The sequence below is a fragment of the Rhynchophorus ferrugineus genome, unplaced genomic scaffold (genome assembly GCF_030347505.1).
Source record: "Rhynchophorus ferrugineus isolate W39M unplaced genomic scaffold, kcgeb_rfMv2 rfM4, whole genome shotgun sequence".
Lineage (NCBI taxonomy): Eukaryota > Metazoa > Arthropoda > Insecta > Coleoptera > Curculionidae > Rhynchophorus > Rhynchophorus ferrugineus.
This window is the reverse complement of record NW_027472583.1, coordinates 54276955-54301217: the sequence shown is the minus strand read 5'-3', so window position 1 is coordinate 54301217 and position 24263 is coordinate 54276955. Positions and strand designations below refer to the sequence as shown.

The window sequence follows — 24263 nt, the reverse complement described above, 5'->3', positions numbered from 1 at the left end:
ACAACACCAGGTATACCAACAAGATTGACGCCACCTAGCAGTCCTGCACGATGAGAGACAGGAAGGGGTACATCAACAGGATGGGCGCCAACTAGGCCTGCATCATGAGAGACAGTACGAGGTGCACTAACAAGAGGGGTGCCACTGGGACTTCACCACGAGTTCGCAGACTTTGTATCAGGTATGTAAACAAGGTCGACGTCAATCTGGGGAGCCATGACAAGCTGCCCACCAACCTGGGTGTTCCACGACATGACGCCTACCAGACGAGCGTGCCGCCTACCTGGGGTCCGCAGTCAGCGTGCAGCTTCTTCGAAGGGCCCGCAACATGCATGTCGCCTACCTGACGGGCGTGCAACCGTCGTGCCGCCTACCTGGGGTCCGCAATCAACGCGAAGCCTCTTCGAGGGGCCCGCAACATGCATGCCTCCTACCTGACGGGCGTGCAACCAGCGTGCCGTCTACCTAGGGTCTGCAATCACCGTACAGGCTCTTCAAGGGCCCTGCAACCTGCTTGCCGCCTACCTGACGGTCGCACAACAGGTGTGACGTCCACTCGAGAAATCCACAACGAGCCGCCCACCAACCTGGGGGCCACAACGAGCGTTCCTTCAACATGGAAGGTCCACAATGAGCTGCCCACTAACCTGGGGGGGGTCCACAACGAGCCGCCCACCAGCCTGGGGTCCACAACGAGCGTTTCTCTTACAGAGAAGGTCCACAACGAGCGTTCCTTCAACCTAGAAGGTCCACAACGAGCTGCCCACCAACCTGGGGGGGCCCACAACGAGCTGGCCGTCAATCTGAGGGGGCCACAACGAGCGTTCCGTCCACAATGAGCGTCCCACCAACCTGGGGGCCACAACGGGCAGTCCATAAACAGGGGCCACGCAGCAGACGTGCAGCCAACCAAGGGGGCCACACGTACGAACCACCAACCTTGTGGAGCCATCGCAGACCAGCTGCCCAGCCAAGAGACCACTACAGAATCACCAAGCACGGTGACACCAAGGGTCAACCAACTGGTTGCCACCACGAGTGACGTTCCATGAACGTCTACAACCAGAATGCCAGCGCAAGGGGGGCCAACCAAACGGTGGCCATCGCCAGCGACGTTTCTATGAACGTCTACAACAAAGCTGCCTGCAAGAGGGGGGTCAACCAGCCTGTTGCCACCACGAGTGACGTTCCATGAACGTCTACAACCAGACTGCCAGCGCAAGGGGGGGCCAACCAACCGGTGGCCATCGCCAGTGACGTTTCTATGAACGTCTACAACAAAGCTGCCTGCAAGAGGGGGGTCAACTAGCCTGTCGCCACCACGAGTGACGTTCCATGAACGTCTACAACCAGACTGCCAGCGCAAGGGGGGCCAACCAACCGGTGGCCATCGCCAGTGACGTTTCTATGAACGTCTACAACAAAGCTGCCTGCAAGAGGGGGGTCAACTAGCCTGTCGCCACCACGAGTGACGTTCCATGAACGTCTACAACCAGACTGCCAGCGCAAGGGGGGCCAACCAAACGGTGGCCATCGCCAGCGACGTTTCTGTGAACGTCTACAACAAAGCTGCCTGCAAGAGGGGGGTCAACCAGCCTGTTGCCACCACGAGTGACGTTTCTATGAACGTCTACAACCAGGTGGCCATCGCCAGCGACGTTTCTATTTACGTCTACAACCAGACTGCCAGCGCAATGCAAGAGGGGGGTCAACCAGCCTGTTGCCACCACGAGTGACGTTTCTATGAACGTCTACAACCAGGTGGCCATCGCCAGCGACGTTTCTATTTACGTCTACAACCAGACTGCCAGCGCAAGAGGGGCCAACCAATCGGTGGCCATCGCAAGCGACGTTTATATAAACGTCTACTGCCAGGTCTCCACTACGGACGACAATAGCAGTCACGACATTCACATGAATGTCGGCAGCCAGTCCTCCATCACAGGGGATTCATGCAGCCAGACGAACAAGAAGTTTGTCCGCCATCAGGCCTTCACCATGGCCGACAGCAGCAATTACAGCAATCAGATTGAGGTTTACAGTCAGACCACCATCACAGAGGCATCCGCAACCAATACAGATAGTATATCAGGCCACAATTACAGTGAGTATTAACATTTAGGTTGACAAGACGAACATCTACAGAACCGCCAAGCAGACACTTCAGCGCGAACACGCACAGCCAAGCGAACCAGTTGAATATCTGCAGTCAGGCCACCAACATGGGGCCAGCATCATTCATTACAACCAGATGAATGTCTGCAGTCAGGCTACCAACACGGGACCAACAGCACGCACGGCAATCAGATAGACATTTGAAATCGGGGCATTATTAGAGTGAGTATTAGCTTCCAGGCCGACAAGATAGTTGTCTGTAATTAGACCACTAACATCGAGAACAGCAGCAACAACCATGCCAACCTAATGGGCGTCCGCAATCAGACTGCCATCATTAGGGGGAACCCAGTAGCTGTCGCCAACTAGACAACTGGCCATAAACAGGTTGCCATGTTGACAAATAAGCGTCTAAAAGGGGTACACCAAAATGTATGTTAACCACCAGGTGGTAATAAGGTAAAAGTCAACAAACGAGCTATCAAGATTTTGAAGAATAGTAGACAAACCGCTAGCAAAGTGGGTGTCAACAAACGAGCCATCAAGAGGAAGTACTATTAACAAAATTGCAGTAAATATACAGCCAATAAGGTTTATATCAAAGTAGTGATGAAAGTAGTAATTAAGCAGTATCAAAATTAGTAAACAAAACCTCAATAAACACACATGCTGCCAATATGGTGGATGTCATCAAACAGCCAAGCACAATAAAAGTCGCAATCATAGAAGATCAAGTAGTAATCAAACAGTAACAAAAATAGTAAACAAAACCTCTAGAATTACACATGTTGCCAATATGGCGAATGTCACACAGGCTATCAATAAGCAAAAATTCAGCAAACGCACCACCACAATGTGGACATAAACAAAAAGGCTGTTCAGAAACAAAATCAAGTAGTTACAAAGTCAATCATGTAGTCAGTAAAAGACGTCAACAATGGCCAGGTTTTAGAAGCAAGTCAGTAGCAGCAAGCACAAGCATCAAGTATTACCAGTACACAAGATTGATACAAGTAAGATAGACATCCTATTAATGTGCACAAATTAGTAAGGTGGGAGAATACTAGAAATCATTGGTTTCGTAGTATAAGTAGTAAATCCACATGAGTTTGGATTAAAACTAATTAGTATTTTGTTTCGAGTACATTATTATAGAAAGCAGATAGAGATTAGGAAATAACACATCGGCTGTTATGCAAAAGTTACATGGACACAAGAAAAGAAGGAACCAGTAGCATTCACAGAAGCAGACCATTGGAAGAATATTTTTGAAGATCACTCACGGTAAACAACAAATTAATCCACAGTAAACTTTGTAAGATGCAGATAGCGGTAAGGTAACCATTGTTATTAAATCAGCCAAAACTAGTATATAATAACAAAAAAAATTGGGAATCGAGATATTTTTTAACATCCAAGATTACTATTTTAAATTCCATGTTAAAATTAGAAACAATAGACTTTAGTTATTTTATACAAAATCTAAATAATTTGCAGTCAACAAACATACCAATTATGACAATTCAATTTTAATACAAACATAATTCATTAAAATACATATTTAATACGATAATCTGATTGGTCGCTAAATAATTTCAGCAAAATTAGCTAATAAAGTTATAGGATAAATTATGTTAAATAATAATGTTGCTGTATTTCAAGTTAAGTGTAAATTTCATTTTTGTTTAAATTTAATTAATAGAAGCTCAATTGTAGCATAATGATAATATTTCCTATAAACACTATGTATTTTTGGGTAATATCAATACATTTTAATTAGTATAATACATTCAGAATTTTAAAATAAGAGTTCAAAAAAACAGATTTTTTAACTTAAATGTTATAAATTGCAAGATTATAAAATGTTCAGACAACATTGTATTGCTGTAATAGCATTCTTGACAAAATTTTGAAGTTGAGAAATTTTAATTCAAAGTTAGGGCTGACAACAGATCATATCAATGTGTGAATAGTTCGAATAAATGAATACAAATAAAGGCTTCAAATGGATAGTTTAGTCCAGAAAATTTAAAATACTTTGGGAATAAAATCAAAAGGGTAGTCTAATTTAGTAATAATCTTGAATAGGACTATTGATATTGAAAATACAGCAATAGTATAGTTTATAATTTGTTTATATACTTTTATTTGTTTATATAATTTGTTATTTATACAAATATATAAAATAGCAAATGATTAAAATAAAATATTTATTTAAAGAAAAATACTCACATTTCGTTTGCCAAATTATCTATAAATTAGTTAAATAATTGAGAAGTCAACGAAACAAAAACTTTTTAAAAAAACTTCATCTAATGTACGCTAATCCAAATTCTTTTAATGTTGGTGATTTCCTGGAATGGAATATTATAATTAACATTAAAAAAAAAAGATAGCAGAACAACCTTCTTAAATCTAATAAATGAGCCAATTGTAGTTGCATGAATTTTGTATTTAGATATGGCTTGAGATTATTATCAATTTAGAGGTTGTAACTTTGAAAGATCTGATGCATGATTTTAACCTGAATTAACAACTTTTCTGTTCAAGAAATCACCTACTTTCCTCAATAATTCTCTAGACATGGATATAAATATAGGTAAACGCTTACACTAGGGAAATACGTTAAAATTTTGGAATTGTAAATTTAAAACTTGTAGTGGATACATACATTCAATATGATTCTGTAACATTTATGATTAAAATAAAGGCAACATAACAATAATTTACAAAACTTTTGTTAAAAGGCAGCAACTAATCAGAGAATAAATTAACTTTTAAACGCAAATACAAGAATGTATGTGATTTAATGAATACATGGAATATAAAATAAATCTATTAAGAACATAGTGATGAAGAACAATAGTCATACGAAATCAGACCAGTAAATATGCAGATATATACAATTTAGTTAAAAGGCAATAAATGATCAAAATAGAAATCAAGTAATGAAATACATGGATAAGAATAGTGTGGAAGAAAATACAACAAAGGTTTGCAGAACAACAATAAGTATAAACAGTTTATAGTTGGGAAAAGTAAATAATAAGTATACAGCAAACATGAGTTTGATTGTTCAGTTGAGGTGAACATTGAAAAAGATAATATTGTAGTTGTTGGATAGTTTCATTGGTTATAAAGTTTCAAAATGTTATAAAATATTGCAGTAAATCCAATTAAAATAAATTTAGTGGGAAAACAAAAAAAACGAAGCAAGAAATTTTGGGAATCAACGTAGAACTTGAGAATATAAAGGTGCAAAGTTATTAAACAGTGTGTAAATTGGCAAAGTAATTATTTCAAGTAAATAGTTTAGACTATTATTGGATGTAAAATTCTAAATATCAAACGCAAAAGGATATAAATTATAAGGCTCGTTAGAAAGTAGCAGAAGAAGAAGCACATAATACACCAGGACATTCAGAGAAGTTAAAATGGAGTCTAGCAGTTGAACCTCACCGAAGGCATCTGCAGTTCAGCCAAAAAGTATAAAATTGACTTCACAGAAGTTATAAAACAAACTGCATGAAAGCTATAAAATGAAGCAATGAAGGAAAAAATCATCCAGGTAAGACATTTTAATAGATCATGTAGTAAAGACTATGTTTCCATTATAGAAAGACCAAAGCCACCAACTACAGTGTTCAAGAGCAGCTGGAGTGAAGCCTTGCGAGGACGCTGCGAAGTCAGGATGGCCGAGTGTTGGATATATAAATAATTGGGTGGATGCGCCTACATCTAACGCCCTCTGTCGGTGTATATATGACATAGTTGATATTAAAGTAGTTTCCTGTAAATTATAATAAACGCTACGGCGCATGCTCGCACTAATGCCATCCGGGCAGGAGGAAGATCCCGCCATCTTGATTCATTCTGTGTTGGGGCTTTGACCGATATGTTTGTCGAAATAAATAGAGAGTGACTCAGTTCAATCCAGTCTTTTAATTGCCCAAACACCTTCACCAAATCGATTCTACACAATCGGTTCTAACAAAGAGCAAAAGGGTTTGTAATGTACAATTTACACAGTCCAGCTAAAAATCGAAATGTTGAAGAGTATTGCTTAATAGGGATACGGTTTCCAGTTGTTATTTAAATTGAAAGTATTTTATAATATTGATATACGTAACTCATTTGAAAAATATAACATGCCTCTATTTTAGATGTGGCATAGAAAAAGAGAAACATTGATTCAAATATGTCAGAAAATGTTATCGAGTTAAACAGTTAACAGTATACAGTAACTTCAGAAGAAGTCTATCCAATATTTATATTAGCAAAGGCCTGTATTTTTCAACATGAGCTGAGCATTCTCAACGAGACGTGATTACAAGGGTAATAGTGAGGTGTTGCTTATTTTGGAGGATGAGAAATGTGAACAAAATAGCAAAAGGCAAAAATTTTTTTTTTGCAACATCTAAATATAACACAGCTAATATGGATGATGTACAATTATATACTTGCAATAAGTATTTGATAGAAAGTAAATTAAAAAGATATTTCAAAGTACTAATTTGGCTAATTATCTCTAAAAAGCAACTCTGTACCCACCATAAGGTTAAATTTTTAATAACAAGAACAGCGAAGAAAATGATTCTTGTTGTGTTGGAAGTAGTCAGTTCATTAGTGAGGTTTGTCATTCAAGAATAGTAACAAAAATTGTAGTAACTGAAAATAATTTGACTATTAGATTATTAATAGCTGAGATGTAACTAGAATTTGTTGAGAGTGAAAGTGCAGGAATGTGAAATTCAGAGAATAAGAGAAGAAGAAATTAGACGGGATTTTGCTAGGATGCAAGAACAGTGGAGAGTGATACTATATGAAATAATTAAATTTGCTAACAAAAATAGACTTGAAATAAATAACCAAAATATAAAAATATCAACGACACCCGAAAATCAACGACAGATAAGAAGAAAAGAACGTATTTTTATATAACAGTATAGGTAAGAAAATTATTGTTTTGTAAAAATAATGATGTATTGACTGGAGATTTATTTCTGCTTAAAAAGTACCATCCTTCAGTTAGTAAATGTACCTAAAGTTCGAGGTGGTCAATTAGTGGGATTTATTGTTCAAGGATAGTACCAAAAATTGCAGTAGGGATCATAGTTGATCTTATTTGGACATTTTAGGACAATTTCACTGCTTTCACGTATAGTGGTGGCTTTTTCGTTTGGTTTTAACTATATTGGCTGGATATAAACGATTTTGATCTTGATTTTTAATAGTAATGTAATTGTAATGTAATGTAATTTGATAATGTATGTATGGTTCTTAGAGTTCATACTAATTGTCCAAATTTGTACATTAATTTAAATATATTGTTTTTATACAAATAGAAAATATTGTTTGTGTTATATGTTTATTATTTCACTACATTCGATATTTTTTGAACTAAAATGTGATATTTCAATAAAATTTCAATATTTACTTCCTTCCTATATATATAGTTTCAATATTAATACAAATATTTATGAAAATTGTGAATATTTATTGATAGAAAATAACTTATATATCGTTGAAATTTTAGGAAACTACAATCACTAATAGTAACATTATTCACCTTGACTAGATTATAATTTACACATATTAGTGGCAAATAAAGTATTTTAATCGCAAAGCTATTTTTATTTACAGCAAAAATATTTTATTTCGAAAAATGAGCATGTATATTATTGCCGTTCATCAGAGTATCTACTTAACAAAAGTTCACCACTGTTTCTTGAATTCATACGGATAATATATTCACCACTATCATCGAAAAGCGTCAACTCATATCGTTCGCGTAACCTGTAATATTATTATTAGTCCTCGTATAATTTATGGTTATAATAAATTAATTATTCATACATTACTGCACCAATAAACATACATATTAGAAATATTGGTATAAGTAAAAACCATAAAGATATTCTAGCGCCTATACTTGATGACTCAGTATATTCATCATGATAAATAACATCATATAATATCCCACAGTATTTAAATTTAATCAAATAAGTAACACAGTACTTTTTATTCGGTCTCAATACATGGCTCATATCGGAGATGTTCTTTCTTGTAATTGTTGTGCTATTGATAATCTAGAAAAGTAAGTTTAATTAATTAACTAAGTTAAATTGACGCAACTTATATCATACTCAATACATACCCCATGTGTTTTCGACGCTATGGTGTAGTTATTACATGATTTATTATCATCCAATCCATCGGGAATTTGGTTCTTTTGTACAGTAGTGGAGCTGTCAAAATCGTGAAAAATAATAGTAAAATTGTAACTGTCCACTCTGCGATCTAGCATAGGCAAGAAAAAAACTAGATTCTCTTTAATCCTCGATAATTTCGGTTTGTTAGGTATATGGCTTTTTATATTTTCAGTTTCAACATCCTTAAAAATCAAATCACTTCTATAGCGATCATTGGCAGATTGGAGAGATATTTTATATTTGGAACCATTATAAATTGGCACCTAAAATTATATAACGAATTTATTTAAAGTGTATTTTTATTAACCTTTTGTTGGTGCTGAAACTCCAGCAGTACGTAAAATAAAATATTAATTTTTTAAAGATCATACAAAAATTGTTGATTACTAAAAATAGCAATGACTATACGGAAGATTAACTAAAACAAAATTCTCGATATTGTATATTTATTTTTGAAATTTGGCAAACAGGTACTATATATAACTGTAGAGTGTTTAAGGGGAAATATTGTTTAGAAGGTATAAAAATATTTTATAAAAATTAAATCGAACTCACTAAAAAGTAAAAAATAATCAAACATAGACTTTGAACACAAAAAAACGTCTTAAATTAAAATATGTACGTAATAATTGTTGTAACTAAACAAAACGTGCCCAAACAGTTAATAAATTAGATTTGTTTGGTTCCTAATTTAATTTTGTGTTTAGAATATGAAATTATATTATTATTTTTGTATCTCTTGAGAGCTCCACACCGATTTCAAACTGATTTTTATTTAGTTATCAACTACAACGATTGTTACCTACATATCTTTTAAAACGTTTTCTTTTTCTGTATTAAAACTTTAAATTTAATTATTTTTTACTTGTTAGTGGGTACAATTATTACAATAAGTTACTAGGAACGATATAATCAATTCTTACAAATATAATTCAGAGGCCAGCAATAAAATGAATGAAGCCATATATGTCTTGGTTACGTCATAACTTGATAGTGACTACAAATCTCGTTCAACTTTCTTAAGTTTTCTAAAACATAATAGAACGTTCTTACGGTATAAAAATTAATAAAAGTGCGTAGAAAGTTGAAAAATATAAAATACACATCATGTAATGAGATTTTCTTGAATAGGTTTATTATTTATTGTCGGTTAACTTCGTTGGGAATAATGCCAGTAAAGTTTTCTTTTCGTGTTAAATATCTAAGTTTGATTAATTTTTATTTTTTAATTAGTTCCTTTATATAATTTATTTTTATCCTTTTAGTGCTAGATTTAGCTTTAGATTATGGTGTCATTTCCGCCGCAACGCAAAATCAACATGAATGGATTAGGCGATACTAAGCTGTATTTTCCAGTCTCTAGTCCATTCTATTCAGTAGATCTTTCCGATCGCTACTTGGATCCTACAGCCTCAGATAGAGATGCATCTTTTCCCATGATAACTGTCATCGATATATGTTACAAGTACTGTTTCTTTTATTGTTGAGGTATCAGCAGGATCGAGCAGTTATAGGAATAGTTCCAAGACACTACCCTGTAGAACTACAGTCAAATAAGTTTTAAGTGATGAGGATGCTCTTTCATATGAAACTCTAAATTTTCTTTCGAAAAGGTATTCAACAGCAGTTTCTCCAATAATTCTGATATCGCAGGTAGCGGTGAGATAGGCCTGTAAGGTCCAACTTGTTCTGCTGGTTTGTTAGGTTTTTTAAGCGTTATTATTGGAGAAACCTTAAAACATTCCGGATCATACTTCAGTCTCAAACAGGCATTGAATATATATGTCAACGTGATTGTTTCGTTTCATTGCATCTTTTTCAATTACCCAAGTAAAATATCATCAATTTCAGAATTTCGATCACTTTTAATAAGCAGTATTCTAATAAGTGATATTTTAAATCAAATATGTCAGTATGTCATAAATCCAATTTGGACCTATTGTGTTAATGCAAGTTACAAAGTGTGCAGGTGCAACATGTTAACTGAATAAATTACTTTATGTTTCCAAACCTAAACACGGAACATCTCACCCGATATCATCATTTTTCGATCCATTCCGGCCAAGCCAAGGCTTAGATACCGCGACACTAAAACAACTATATCTTCGAAATTAATTCGTCTCAAAAACTCTTCAGAGATCAAGAGTTTAGCCTTGAAAGGAAAATCGATCTTCTCAAACATCTTGACCGGAATATCCCTTTTAAACTATTAAAAATCATTTAGTCATGTAATATAAACAAGGCCTACTGGATATCTTCTGTGCATTCGAGTTTTATATTTTAGTTCAGTTTTTTATAACCTCCGGATAATATCAATCAACTTACCTTTAAAATATGAGTCGGTAACGATGTAATATTTTTCGTCTCCTCTGTTGAATTCATAGTGCTATTTTGCAATGAAATATGGAATGTGCTAATTGTTCCGTTAGGATGGTAGGGATAATTCCAAGTAATTATCAATTTACTGTAATCTTCGTTCTTTTCGCATAGCATTAATTCATAAGACACATTCTTAGGAGAAGCAGGAACTAAAAGTAAATATATATTAACATTTTCATGCATTCATTTGTGATATGCAGAATTTATTTGAACCTGATATTAATTACTATAATATATATTATATTATTAGGGAAAATATTAAAAGGAGATTACAAGGGAAACAGTAATTAAGATCACAAACCTAGTAAATGCTCAATTCGGATCCAATTATGTACCAGAAAGAGGAAGGTGGCTAAGCGATGAGGTGGCTCATGAAACAGTGTCATACCACCCGATATCACTATTGTCGACAATGACAAAATTTATTGAAAGCAATTTATTGAAAAGAATAAAACTTATTATTGAGCAAAATCATATTATAGTTTTGACTACAAAAAAATACAAGCAGGTGTACTACGCGGTACTTGTGTATAAGGAGCAGAACTGTATCTGCTGTCCGCTCGGATTTACCTACATTCAATGAAAATATTGTTGCTATGTTTGCAGAGCTAGGATAGACCTAAGAGATGCTAGAATATATAGGAGGAAGGCGGAGGCGAAGAAAGCACCATCAATGCAGACCAGAAAATGAAGATACTACAAATTAACATCGACAGAAGAGAGGAGAAGATAGACGTAATTGTGGGACAGGAACCTAAGATCAAGGCCGGTGGTACGAGGGTCAATTTATATTTCTGGAATTGGCAACACTGTTGTCATGTGAGTCCATCTAACGGTTCCATCGTAAAGTTTGACATCTTTAACGATATACGTACTCAGAACATTTTGTCGCACGGACGCTGTTTGTTTATTTTACATTTAGTTGAAAGTCTTGTCTCGGCAAAAAATTGAACTGAATCGTGAACATTTTCATGTGATGATTTTTTGCTTTTTTAGACGTGGATTATTACAACAACAGTGCATCAATCACCCTAATTTGATTTTTGCCAATGAAGCTCCATCAAAAACAACCTTGTATCGCTGGTTTAGTGAATTAAATCCTGGTCGTAGTTCGCTGTCGGACGAGTTTCGTGAAGATCGTCCAAAATTGGCTGTTGTGCCAGAAAATATCGATGCTGTGTGAGAGCTGATTAAGCAAGATCGTCATGTCACCTATTGTGAGATTGAGGCATCCCTACGCATTAGTTCCACCAACATATTGCGATTTTACATGAACACTTTGCTGTGCGAATGTTCGCATTGGATCCCACATAATTCGACAATCGCTCAAAAAATGGCTCGTGTCGATTGGTGCCAAGAAATGCTTAAAAAATTCAATCGCAGTGCTTCGAAAGACGTTTATAAAATCGTGACAGTTGACGAATAAGGGATATATTCGTATGAGCCCGAAAGTAAGCAGCAGTCGACTGTACGAGTGTTCCAAGGTGAACCAAATCCAACAAAAGTTGTTCGCGCACAACACAGTTCAAAGAAAATGGTGGTCGGTTTCTTCGGAAATACTGGTTATATTACAAGAGTGCCTGTAGAGGATCTTAGAATAGTAAGTTCTGATTGGTGCACAACCACTTGTTTTCCAGAAGTCTTCGCTGAAATAAGGAAAACAAACAAGAGACGCCGCATTGTTCTTCATCTGACAATCGGATCAAACAAGAGATTATTTGAACACTCAAAACACCGAAGAGATGGGTCATCCACCGTACAGCTCTGATTTGGCACCCAATGACTTCTTCCTATTATCTGTGAATAATAAACTATGTGGTCAACGATTTTCATCGCCCGAAGCAGCTTTTGAAGCGTTCAAAAGTCATGTTTTGTCAGGTCAATTGAAAACTCCCCTGGCTGGCACATAGATGGTTCTAGAATAGTAGCACATAGTTCGCTACTAGAATTAACAGCTGTAGGATCAATAGTTTGTGATTTTTAGTATTTTGAGTGAAGCAACTTTTGTTATTGTGAAAAAAATGGATAGATAGAAATTTCACGTGCTGATAAAATGTGCTTTTTGAAGAGAAAAAATAGTGTTTAAGCAAAAATTCGAATCGATGCTGAGTTTCCGGACACTGTCCCAGGAAAATTAACGATCAAGGATTGGTATGCTAAGTTTAGTGGTGAAATTAGCACCGAAGGCGGTGAACGCTGTGGATGCCCAAAAGAGGTTATTGCCGTCGAAAACAATAAAAAAATCCACAAAATGATTTTAAATGACCGTAAGTTGAAATTGAATAAAATAGTAGACACTCTTAGACATCAACTTAACGTGTACATCATATCATTCACGAATATTTGGGTATGAGAAAGCTCTATACAAAGTGGATGCCGCGCGAGCTCACTTTTGACCGAAAACAACGACGAGTTGATGATTCGGAGCAGTGTTTAAATATGATCAAGCGTAATTAACCCGTCTTTTTGCGTCGATATGTGACAATGGATGAATCATGGCTCCATCATTTCACTCCAAAGTCCAATCGACAGTCATCCGAGTGGACTGCACACGATAAACCTGCTCCAAAGCGTGGGAAAACGCAACAGTCGGCTGACAAGTTTATGGCGTCTGTATTTTGTGATGCGCATGGAACAATTTTCACAATTTACAACTACCTTTAAAGAGGATATTTAGATATCAAAATAATGCTCGCTGGAAAGAAATGTTCGTCGAATGAAGTGGTGATCGATGAAACTAAGGTGAATTTTGAAGCAAAGGACCAATCGTACTACAAAAATGGTATCGACAAGTTGGAAAGTCGCTATAGTCAGTGTATTACCCTTGAAGGAATCTAATTTTGCTAAAAATAATGTGTTTTACGATTCTTCAGTTGACCTATTAGCAGATTCCTCAAGAGAAATAGGCCTGTAAGAAGAATATCCCAAGCATACTGTTGAATTAGCGAGGTCGCTGAGAGAAGGGGAGTATGCAGCCACCTAAGACATAGACAAGAATAAACAGAAATAACGGAATGCAAGGAATTATTGACTACTTTTTACTATCAACTGATTTTAGTCGCTATATTCGGTCCGACTGGTTTTGTTGCTAGTTACTATCGACTGTTTAAGTCGTGTACTCCTAGTTACTTACTATTTTTGGTTCTACTAGTTTCATTGAACTGTTTTTTATCGTCCTGACTCTGGCGTCCTAAACACGACCTTTACAGAAATATATTGAATTTATGCTTACATAGCAGTGATATATATAGTTTTATGAATTTTTGGTAGGTTCCTTGTAAATGTCAATGTATTGTGTATTATTATAGAGACGCTTAAGAACGTTATTTTTCAAGATTGTTAATGTAATAGGATAAAAAGATTAAAATTGTGAATGATAAATAGTAAAATAATTTTGACTGCTTTTATGGCAAAAATAGGTAATATTTCCATTCTCTCTACATCTACATACATTCATCTACATACATCTCCGTCTCACTTATACTACCGTTGGAAATATAAAATTAACTGTCATTTCCTTTCTCACAATTTATACAGGAAATGGGACAGAAATACAGTCGAACCGTATATTTAGCTGGAAACGGTAACTACAATTTTCAGTCGCCTGCTTCCACTGTCTTGCAACAATCGACTGTTTCGATTGTTTTCAGTCGATATTTCCCAACGCTAATTAAGAATATAAATTGAAAACGATTGTTGTTTTGCAAATCTTAAAGCATTTTTACACAAATGCTTATTCGGTTAAAGGCTGATCACCATTTTCCAAAATCTTGACTAATTTTTCCGTCTTATGCGTCGGTAGAATCTTCTTCTTTGGAGTCGATGCAGATGGTCAACAGATCAAGGATCGTCCGAATAATACTTCACATGGGGCCGGACGCTCTATTTTAGCTTTTCAATGTAAACTTTAACCTCTTCTTTATACTCGGGTCTACATGGTCTTCTTGGTATAACGACCGTTTTACTTTAATGTCTATCTCACAGTACGGTTCCAACCTTCGTACCGTGAAGACGTATTTTCAATAGCTCTCCGAGCTACACCTTTCTTTGAAAGAAACAGTATTTTATTACGGTTATTAAATTGAATATTAAAAACGCATAAAAGATACGGCTGTCCGTCTCTCAGGGGACCTAAAGTGTAGTGAATACGTGTTTAAGTGGCCAGAAGTTTTAAAATTATTCTCCCTTATTTTACTACAGTCCTTTTTAAAATTCATTTATAGTATTTTTGGTCAAAAACTAGTACAATAATATTAGAGTGAAAAATGGAGTGTGTGAAATAGACAATGTATTCATTTTATATTTTTTATCTTTGGAAGTAAATAAAAAAAATATTAACAATCTAAAAATGGCAAACCATAGCCATTCAACCAGATCATCTGCACATTATAATATAAGATTAGAACAATCAGCAATAACGCAAACTCGACAAACAGAATGGACTACAGTCATTAACAAAAGACGACTGAGGATCCAAGAAGAAGAAATCGCGAGGAAACAAACAAGAATCAGTGAGTATTGATTACAGAAACCAATAGAGACGAAAAACAGCTTTAGAAACCTATCGGAGGGAATTGAAGAGTATATACAAACAAGTCCTGAAAAAGTTGTTTCCAAACCACCACTAATAACAGTTTATAAGGTAGGAGTAATAAAATACATCCATGAACTATTGAAACCCACCACTACGAACTATACAATTAAAACAGTGAGCTATGAAACAATAAAAATTCAATTGTTCGATGCGGAGCACTTTAAATTTTTTTACATTACGGGACGGAATTTAACACCATCAAGGTAGCCCTAGCTGCGGCCATGAGGTCGTAAATGTTCACAATATACGACATCGCACAACAAAAAAACCTGTACCTATGTTCTATATTGATTTAGAACCCAATCTAAATAATAAGACGGGGTATGATATCACCAAATTAGAAAACAACATTATTAAATGCGAACCACAACACTCAAAAAGAATTATACCACAATGCACGAGGTGTCAAGCGCACGGGCATACAAAAACTTACTGTCGCAAATCATTTAACTGGACAAATCAGGCGATTGTACTCGTAATGTTCGCGATGGTTAAGTGATATATGCTAACTGTAACGAAAATCATCCAGCGAACTACAAGGGTTGCGCAGTTCACAAATAATTACGGCAAAAGTTCTATCCTGCCTTAAGAGAAAAAGGGCATCAACCGCAACAAAAACAATCCACACCTACCAGTCTACCCACCAGACCAAGTCAACCAGACATAACTTATGCCCAAATGGTGCAGTACAAAATCGAGAAACTACATCACAACATACTGAAACCAGCAGCAACATTTCTAGATTAGAAAACATGATGGCCAAACTAATGGATCAAATGAGTACGATACTTGGTCTACTAGCAACCGTCGTCAGCAAATTTGCCTAATGCCTGAAACCAATAGCTAGAAAATCGCCGTCTGGAATGCCAATGGGCTCCAACAACATGCCAGGGAACTAAAAATGTTCGTAACTGAACAAAATTTTGACGTTGTGATAGTTTCTGAAACACATTTAACGAACAAACATTATTTGAAAATTCCCAAATATAAACTTTATCACACAAATCACTCTAATGATAAAATACCTGGAGGTACAGCCATAATCATCCGAGAAAAAATTCTGCAAATATCACCTGCAAACCACCAGTATAGCTATAGAGAAAGTACATGGACCATTAATAATGTCTGCCATTTATTGCCCACCCCAACATAACAACAGGCAGAACACTTTCAAGAATTCTTCAGTACGTTAGGTAAATAATTTATAGCAGGAGGAGATTACAATGTAAAACATTTAATGTGGGGTTCAAGAATAATAACCCCAAAAGATATAGAACTGCTTAAAGCAAAAAAGACAGATAACTTACAACATATCTCCACTGGTGAACCAACATATTGGCCTTCAGAAAAAAATAAAAAATCAGATATTATAGAGTTCTGTATTATAAAAAATATTAATACGAAAAGGTGTCATGCAGAATCATATTGTAACCTGTCTTCTGATCATTCACCAATAAAAATTCCAATCAAAGATAAATCCCCTTCTGTGCAATAATGGAAATAACTGGCCCTTATTTAGAGAAAACGTAGACCCAAACATCTCTCTAAACTTACCGTTACAAACTGAAATGAATATAGAAATAGCAGCAATAAACATTACAGAAAATATATAGGAAGCAGCATATTCCGCGACTCCTAACAGTGAAACATTTCCAAAAAAAATACACATATATCATGTAGAACACAGAAAGATATAGCAGAAAAAAGAAAGTTACGACGGAATTCGACTTCAGCAAAGGACTGAAGAGAATAAAAGAAAATTTAATAGGGAAATAAAGGAGTTGAAAGAACTAATCCAAAATGAACAAAACCAAGGTATTCAAGAGTACCTAGAACACTTGACACCAAATGAGGCTACAGACTAGTCGTTGTGGAAAGCAACAATAAAGCAGCAGCATAACCCACCTATCAAAACAAACGAAAATAATTGGGTTAGAAGCAATAAAAAATAGGGCGACATATTGTCAAAACACTTAAAAAATGTTTTTAAACCTTTCCAGTCTCAGCTACAAAAAGATCGCCAAAATAAAATTATTAGCTTTCTAGATTCGCCATTTCAAATGGATTTACCGCATGAGAAATGAACGCTCAAAAAAGTTAAACAAACAAGAATGAGAGAGACGAATATTAAAAAGCTCGTGGTTATGACTTAATTACTGGTAAAATTTTAAAAGAACTATCAGAAAAGGGTATAAAACGACTAACATTTATATTTAATGCTATGCTACGAATTCATTAATTCCCTAGTATCTGGGACCGACGTTGTTTTCTACCGACCTGTAAGTTTATTACCAATAATCTCGAAAGTTTTCGAGAAATTATATATAAAGAAGCTAAACTAAATAATAGAAAAAGGAAAAATTATTCTAGAACATCAATTTTGGTTTCGCAATAAGCATGGGACTATAGAACAAGTGCATAGACTTGTAAACAAAATAAACACTGACCGAAATGCCAAAATATGGCATACAGGCATTCAGGTTAAACTAAAGAAACTTCTAAAATCGGATCTCACTGATAGATATTCTCTTTTAAATCAAGACGATGAACATACCGAATTAAATCCCATATATTCAGGAGTTCCGCAAGGTAGTGTACTGGCTCCAGTACTGTACCTTCTGTATACGGCCGATCTGCCCACCACAAAAATATAAACTACTGTGGCAACATAGACATACGACACAGCAATCTTAGCATCCCATGAAGATCCAGTCACAGCATCAATAAACCTACAAACCCACCTGGAGCAAATACAATTATGGTTGAAGACATGGCGCATTAAAGCCAATGAAAGAAGAAGTAGAAGAATATGTCCACCAGTGAATATCAATCATCGTCAACTCCCCAAGCAGAGCATTTTAAATATCTTGGTATGCACTTATATCGACGCCTAACCTGGAAGAAGCACATACTCTCTAAACGGAAACAACTTGGACTTAAATTGTATCAAATGAACTGGCTCATCGGGCGCAAATCCAAATTATCATTAGATAACAAGATGTTGCTGTATGAGCAATCATTCAACGGTTCCAAAATAAGGTGTTGAGTGCCATTGTTGATGTTCCGTACTATACTTCAAATAAAGTAATACAACGCGATATTCCTCTAGCACCTATAACGAGTGTAATTCAATGTGTTTGTGTGAAGTACTTCGAAAGAGTGTCACTGCATCCCAATGTACTCGCTAATCAGCTAAATATGCGACGTGATAGTGAAGTGCGTAGACTAAAACGTTTAACACCACCTGATCTGATTACTGGACATATGTAGACTTTAGAATAAGACTAATGTCCATCTGAGATGCGTAAGATGAGTTCGATAAAGTATTCCTGCAATCGTTTCTCCCGGCTTTAGCAATCCGCAGTAAATCACACCAAATTGTTCCCATCATATACTTTTTGTGTTGTTTGAATACCTGCTGACATGTTAAATATATAACCAATATTTTGACCATAATAATAAACAATAATTCAGTTTTATGACAAAATCTTCGGAGATCTATTTAATATCCAGATCATCCTATGGTTTTTTGGCTAATTAAGTAGCGATAAGTATTGGTGATTAATCGAATAACTGTTGAAATGTCCTGGTATCATTGGATTACTAGTTGGTTTATGTGTTTTAATGCAATCCCATAAAATGGATTATAATTGACTTTATATTTTGTCAGTTTAGAATATCTTCCAGTTCTTTTATTCTTAATCTGACTCGCTTGGCTTCTTTAGCGTCATGTGTCCAGTTTAACCTACCATTGATGTAAATGCCCAGGTGTCTGGTTGATTCTGCTTGAGGAATTGGATATCTCTTAAGGAACATAATTAGGTTTATGTTATTACAAAATCATTTTTACAATTTTAAACTATATTAGGTCACCAAATTGAGACGAACTCTACTTCACTTGTGGATCTTGTTGACCGTCACATGCACTCTCATTTTTCACACCCTAGTCGGTACACCTATTGCCATAATGATTATGTACATTTTTTCATGTACGCTGTTTTTACGCTGGTTTAACCGTATACCACAACAATAAAACTGGTGGAATTAACAAAATCTAACGCCTAGTCCTAGTAATTATTTTAACAACAAATTATAGCGATATTAAAATATAACCTCTATCTCTTGTATAATTAATTTTATACACTTCATCTCCGAAACTCTCAGATCCTGTATCCTTGGCAGATAATGAAAACTCGTATTCACGATCTTCATCTAAACCAACAGCTTTTGCACAATACTTTGTCCTCCATAATTTACATTTCTCAATTTTAATCGTTTGAACGCTACAGTTACTGGAATAGTTAAGTTCACGAATCCTAACGCGTATATCAGTGGGTTCTCTTGTAGTATTTGGAGGCAGATCGTATCTGAAATAAGCACTGTGTGGATCCATTGCATAAATTTCAACATTCTTAAGTGATGGCGTGTCTGAAAAATAGTATAAACAAATGTGTAAAAGACACAAGAAGAAAAATTCATATAATAGAAAAAAGAAAAATAATATGAAACACAGGAAAACGTATGTTTCTAAATAAGCCAAATTTTGCTAAAAATTATAGTAAGAACCAGGAAAGCAATTTAATTCAAACTCCTATATATTTGTGAACAGATATCTATAGCATCAAATTTCAATGGATTTTGTTAAGCATGCATATATATATAAAACGTAACAATGGCATTCAGACAAGTCAAACTACTGGTGCTTGAAGAATTCGCCCGCCAGTGTTTCTCAATTTTTTGTTGAGGGTTAATAGTCCCATAAAACACTTAATATAATTAGAGTCAATATGGTTCTGTAACTACTTTTAAAGCTTGCCCGTCATTAATGATACAGTTACAATATCACTAATTTAGTCTTACTTACGAAACAATGAATGGGAGAATAACATTTTTTTACATTTATTAATGTACAAATTTAATTAAACTTTGAATATCTTGATATGCTCGTTAAGATAGCAGAGAGTATTTAGAGCTTCCAAAACCAAGAACCAAGAAAGATTATTAAAGATACGATAACTAAACCGCAAGAAAAATGACTGAAAAGTACCCAAGTTAATGAAAGAATTACCCATGTCCGATGTATGAACAAGACTGAGCATGTGGAGACAAAAAAAAACAAAAACTACAACCCATTACAACCAATAACTTTTGATCTTATATTGAAAATACACTTTTATATGAATAGACATAGTTAACATAGAAGCAAATAAATAAAATACTGCAAGCTGTTATTATACCCACACCACTATAGTATGTTAGTATATTAGATTATTTAATTAATTGCTAAAAAATACGTACCTGATTCCATGGTTTCAATAATTAACTCTTTGTAATTTATATATAATAACGTAAAAATACTAATGTTGTATTTTGTTTTTGGGGTCAAACCAGTAATATTAAATTCGTTATATTTGCTGGTCAAAAATCCTGAAGACTTGTGTCGTATTGAATTATTACTCTTGCAATCATCAATGCTCTAAAACCCAACATTTCTTAGAATAAATAACGATACATATATTACTAAAAAAGCATAAGATTAAATAAAAAATATATAAAGACAATACTATAACGAGAGTGTATCCTAAAGGAAAGTCTTTACCCCAAAGAAAACAGACATTTTCATGATGATCTCTGTTGTAAAGAGTCACCATCCTGTTAGATTACCTATTCTATTTTAGAGTTGTAAAAGTAGATAATGCTAACTGATGATGCTAAAATGTGTGTAATGATAGTGTCAATGGCCTTGTAGCAACTTTGAGCAATGTCGAATTTTACAGTATTGAATAACTGTCTACAAAATACCCAAAAATATTATCCCAGATGTTGAACACGGGCGGTGCTAATAGCGTCAACTATCAAATGATAACGATTATCTGGCAACCCGAGACGTTTATCTGGGATGTTACTGAAGGGTATTTTCGATCATTCAGTATCTAACCAGCATTCAGTTCAGACGTGACACCACCGATTGCCCAAGTTTCGTCTACAGGTAAACTCAGCGCCGATACCTTTTATTTATTTGTGTTTCCTTAATATTTTATATCGTTAACAAATAACGGTCACATTATGTAAACACCACAGTTTCATTTCGTTTTACCTCCATTCACTGAGCCATATCATTTACCCTAAAGCCTTTTTGGCCAATTATCTTTATAACTTGAAATGGATGGAAAAAAAATATATTTACATTTTTCAATGAAATAAATAAAATTAATATATTTATATGAATTAATATATGACATATATATGACAATGTATTGTTTCAGCGTGTATATCTGATATATCTGATACATGTTCAAACTCACCTGATACGACAATGCATAAAGTGTTAAATTATCTGTGTCTAATTGTGTCCAATTTAGTATTATGGAAGTGTCTCTAGTTATATTGTCTATTTGAGGGAAATCTAAAAATATACACAATTTATTAATAACTATATATATATATATATATATATATATATATATATATATATATATATATATATATATATATATATATTATATATTAAATATTTTTATATATAATATTAATTTAATATTAAGTTATTAAATATTTTTAGCGTGTTGCAGCTGCATTGAATGTTAGTGTTTGTATGGTCATTAAAATATCTGAGAAAATTCAAAATATAATCTGAAAAGAAACTGAAAAAATACTAAAGGGGTACAAATCAAGATAAGTTTGAAGTTCTTACCTCTCGGAGATCAAATATATCAAATGTATAAAAACAGTTAGTAGTATTTTCAATATAAACATTATTTAATGCAATTATTTCAGAGGACACTGTTAATCGGAAAATTGGAGATATGCAAATAGGTCTAATGGAATTTCTAGAGAGTGTTTTGAAAAGAATACTATTTTTAAAAGGATAAAATAAAGGAAGTCTTTATTTTAATTATCTCAATATAGGTATTTAGAGATAGAAATAGACTAATATATCCACTAGTCACTCATGGCAAGATGATATTAAAAATAGTGTAAAGACAACAAAACTTGATAGAAGAAGGTAAATTTTGGAATAAAAATTGATTGACGAAAATTAGCGACTATTGGCTTTACAAACCTATACAAACATACAATAGTTTCAGAGCCCTGATAGAAGAGACAGAAGAAAATCACAACAACAAAGAAAACAAACCAAAAGCAATTTCCAAATCACCCCCCAATAACAATATAAAATTTTATATTTGTGATAAAAGGACTACACGCCACCGATTCAAATACAATTAAAACAGCCCTAGCTGAACAAGGCCACGAAGTTTTAAATATACGTTATATTAAACACCATGCACCAGCCACTGCCGTTATTTATTGATTTGAAGCCAAAAGAAAATAATAAACATGTTTACGAAATTAAGTACTTGGACCACAATGTCATTAAATGTGGGCCTTCACACAAAAAGAATCATCCCACAATGCGCCAGATGACAATCATATGGGCATACCAAAACGTACTGTCGTAAGTTGTATAGATGTGTGAAATACACAGGAGAGCATGCGACCATTGAATGCACGCGCAAAACACGTGACGATAAAATAAAACACTGAGAGAAAAAAGAAACTTACAGCCACCAAATCAGCCCATGCCATTTAACTCGCCTAAAGCACCAATACAACAGTCTGATATATCATACGTACACGCAGTAACCAACAGTCAGACCCAACCTAAAACGCAGACAACGCCAATCACCAGTGACCCTGTAAATACTATTAGCAAATTAGAGGAAATGATGGGTAAACTTATGGAGCAAATGAGTACAATGATGAATATACTCACCATCGTCATTACCAAGATAGCCTAATGACTGATAGCCATTACAGCAAATACAAAATAGCCGTCTGGAATGCTAATGGACTCCAGCAACATGCCAGAGAACTTAAAATGTTCTCATATGAACAAAATATTGATATCATGATGGTATCCGAAACACATTTCACTGATAGAAATTATTTACGGATTCCGCGGAAACCACCTTCTTGGCATAACACTAAAACCAATTGGCCTTTACTTAGAGAGAAATTAGGCAGTTTAGCATCTCTAAATTTACCTACCAAAAACAGAAAGAGATACAGAAATAGCAGCAAAATATATAACAAAATCTGTACAAGAGGCCGCATGGTACGCAACACCTAACAGCGCGACATATCAAAGGTTTAATTATATTTCATCTCTAATTAAACAAAAAATGGCTGAAAAGAGAAAACTGCGAAAAACCTGCCAACAAAATATAACAGAAGAGAACAAAAGAAAATTCAACAAGGCCACAAAATAGCTGAAAGAGCTAATAAATAAGGAACAAAATCAAGGAATTCAAAACAATTTAGAAAAGTTAACGCCAACTGATGAAACGGAATATAATCTCTGAAAAGTAACAAAAAAAATTAAAAAAACCTCAACAACATAATCCACCCATTAAAATTGACAACAATACCTGAGCTTGGAATGATAAAAATAAGGAAAAATTTCTTTAAATATTCAATTTAATTTTTTATTATATTTTTATTATATTTAATTTAATAAGGCAGTATTTAATCCGTACCCGTCTGGAATATTCGCAACAGAAGAAAATAACATAGTTGACTTTCTTAGCACTCCGTTTCAAATGGATCTGTCACATGAGAAATTTACCGTTAAATAAGTAAAACAAACAATACACAAAAGAAATCAATTCTAAAAAAGCTCCTGGTTGTGACCTAAAAACTAGAACAATCTTAAAATAACTGTCAGGAAAGTGCATCAAATTCAATCATCATTAACATTCATATTCAATTCCATTCCAAGACTTAATTACTTTCCTAGCAGTAGGAAATTGGCTCAAATCATTATGATTCTTAAACCTGTGAAAAAATCAGAAGACATCTCCTCTTATAGTTCCATATCTATGATCTCTGAACTTTTCAAAAAGCTATACATTAAGAGATTCAAAATAATCGTAGAGGAGAGAAATATTATTCCAGACCAT

General features: G+C 34.7%; 3 protein-coding genes across 7 annotated transcripts in view; 2 read left to right on the top strand and 1 right to left on the bottom strand.

Moving 5' to 3' along the window:
* Window positions 1-416: 416 nt before the first annotated feature.
* Window positions 417-1222, top strand: LOC143196275 (uncharacterized). Its single transcript, XM_076403949.1, has 3 exons — window positions 417-716; window positions 748-787; window positions 837-1222. Exons 1-3 carry the CDS (start codon window positions 420-422, stop codon window positions 1040-1042), a joined length of 543 nt encoding a protein of 180 aa, XP_076260064.1. The 5' UTR covers window positions 417-419; the 3' UTR covers window positions 1043-1222.
* Window positions 1208-6047, top strand: LOC143196276 (uncharacterized). Of its 2 annotated transcripts, none has more exons than XM_076403951.1 (2): window positions 1208-1383; window positions 1762-2947. In XM_076403951.1, exons 1-2 carry the CDS (start codon window positions 1336-1338, stop codon window positions 2113-2115), a joined length of 402 nt encoding a protein of 133 aa, XP_076260066.1. In that variant the 5' UTR covers window positions 1208-1335; the 3' UTR covers window positions 2116-2947. The 2 variants fall into 2 exon arrangements, with proteins under 2 accessions (XP_076260066.1, XP_076260065.1); XM_076403950.1 differs by having other exon boundaries at window positions 1333-1640; window positions 1804-6047.
* Window positions 6048-7714: 1667 nt separating this feature from the next.
* The window catches only part of LOC143196266 (uncharacterized), a 71384-nt gene continuing 54835 nt past the window's right edge, over window positions 7715-24263 (bottom strand). For 2 of the 4 annotated variants that reach the window (XM_076403928.1, XM_076403930.1), the window contains 7 exons: window positions 21606-21706; window positions 20599-20776; window positions 19414-19728; window positions 10653-10855; window positions 8273-8590; window positions 7972-8204; window positions 7715-7911 (listed from right to left, as the gene is read on the bottom strand). In XM_076403928.1, the coding sequence (XP_076260043.1) occupies window positions 7794-7911; window positions 7972-8204; window positions 8273-8590; window positions 10653-10855; window positions 19414-19728; window positions 20599-20776; window positions 21606-21706 (1466 nt within the window). In that variant the 3' untranslated portion in view covers window positions 7715-7793. Of the gene's footprint in view, window positions 7912-7971; window positions 8205-8272; window positions 8591-9229; window positions 9356-10652; window positions 10856-19413; window positions 19729-20598; window positions 20777-21605; window positions 21707-24263 lie in introns of those variants that run through there. The other 2 variants (XM_076403932.1, XM_076403933.1) reach the window with 2 other exon arrangements.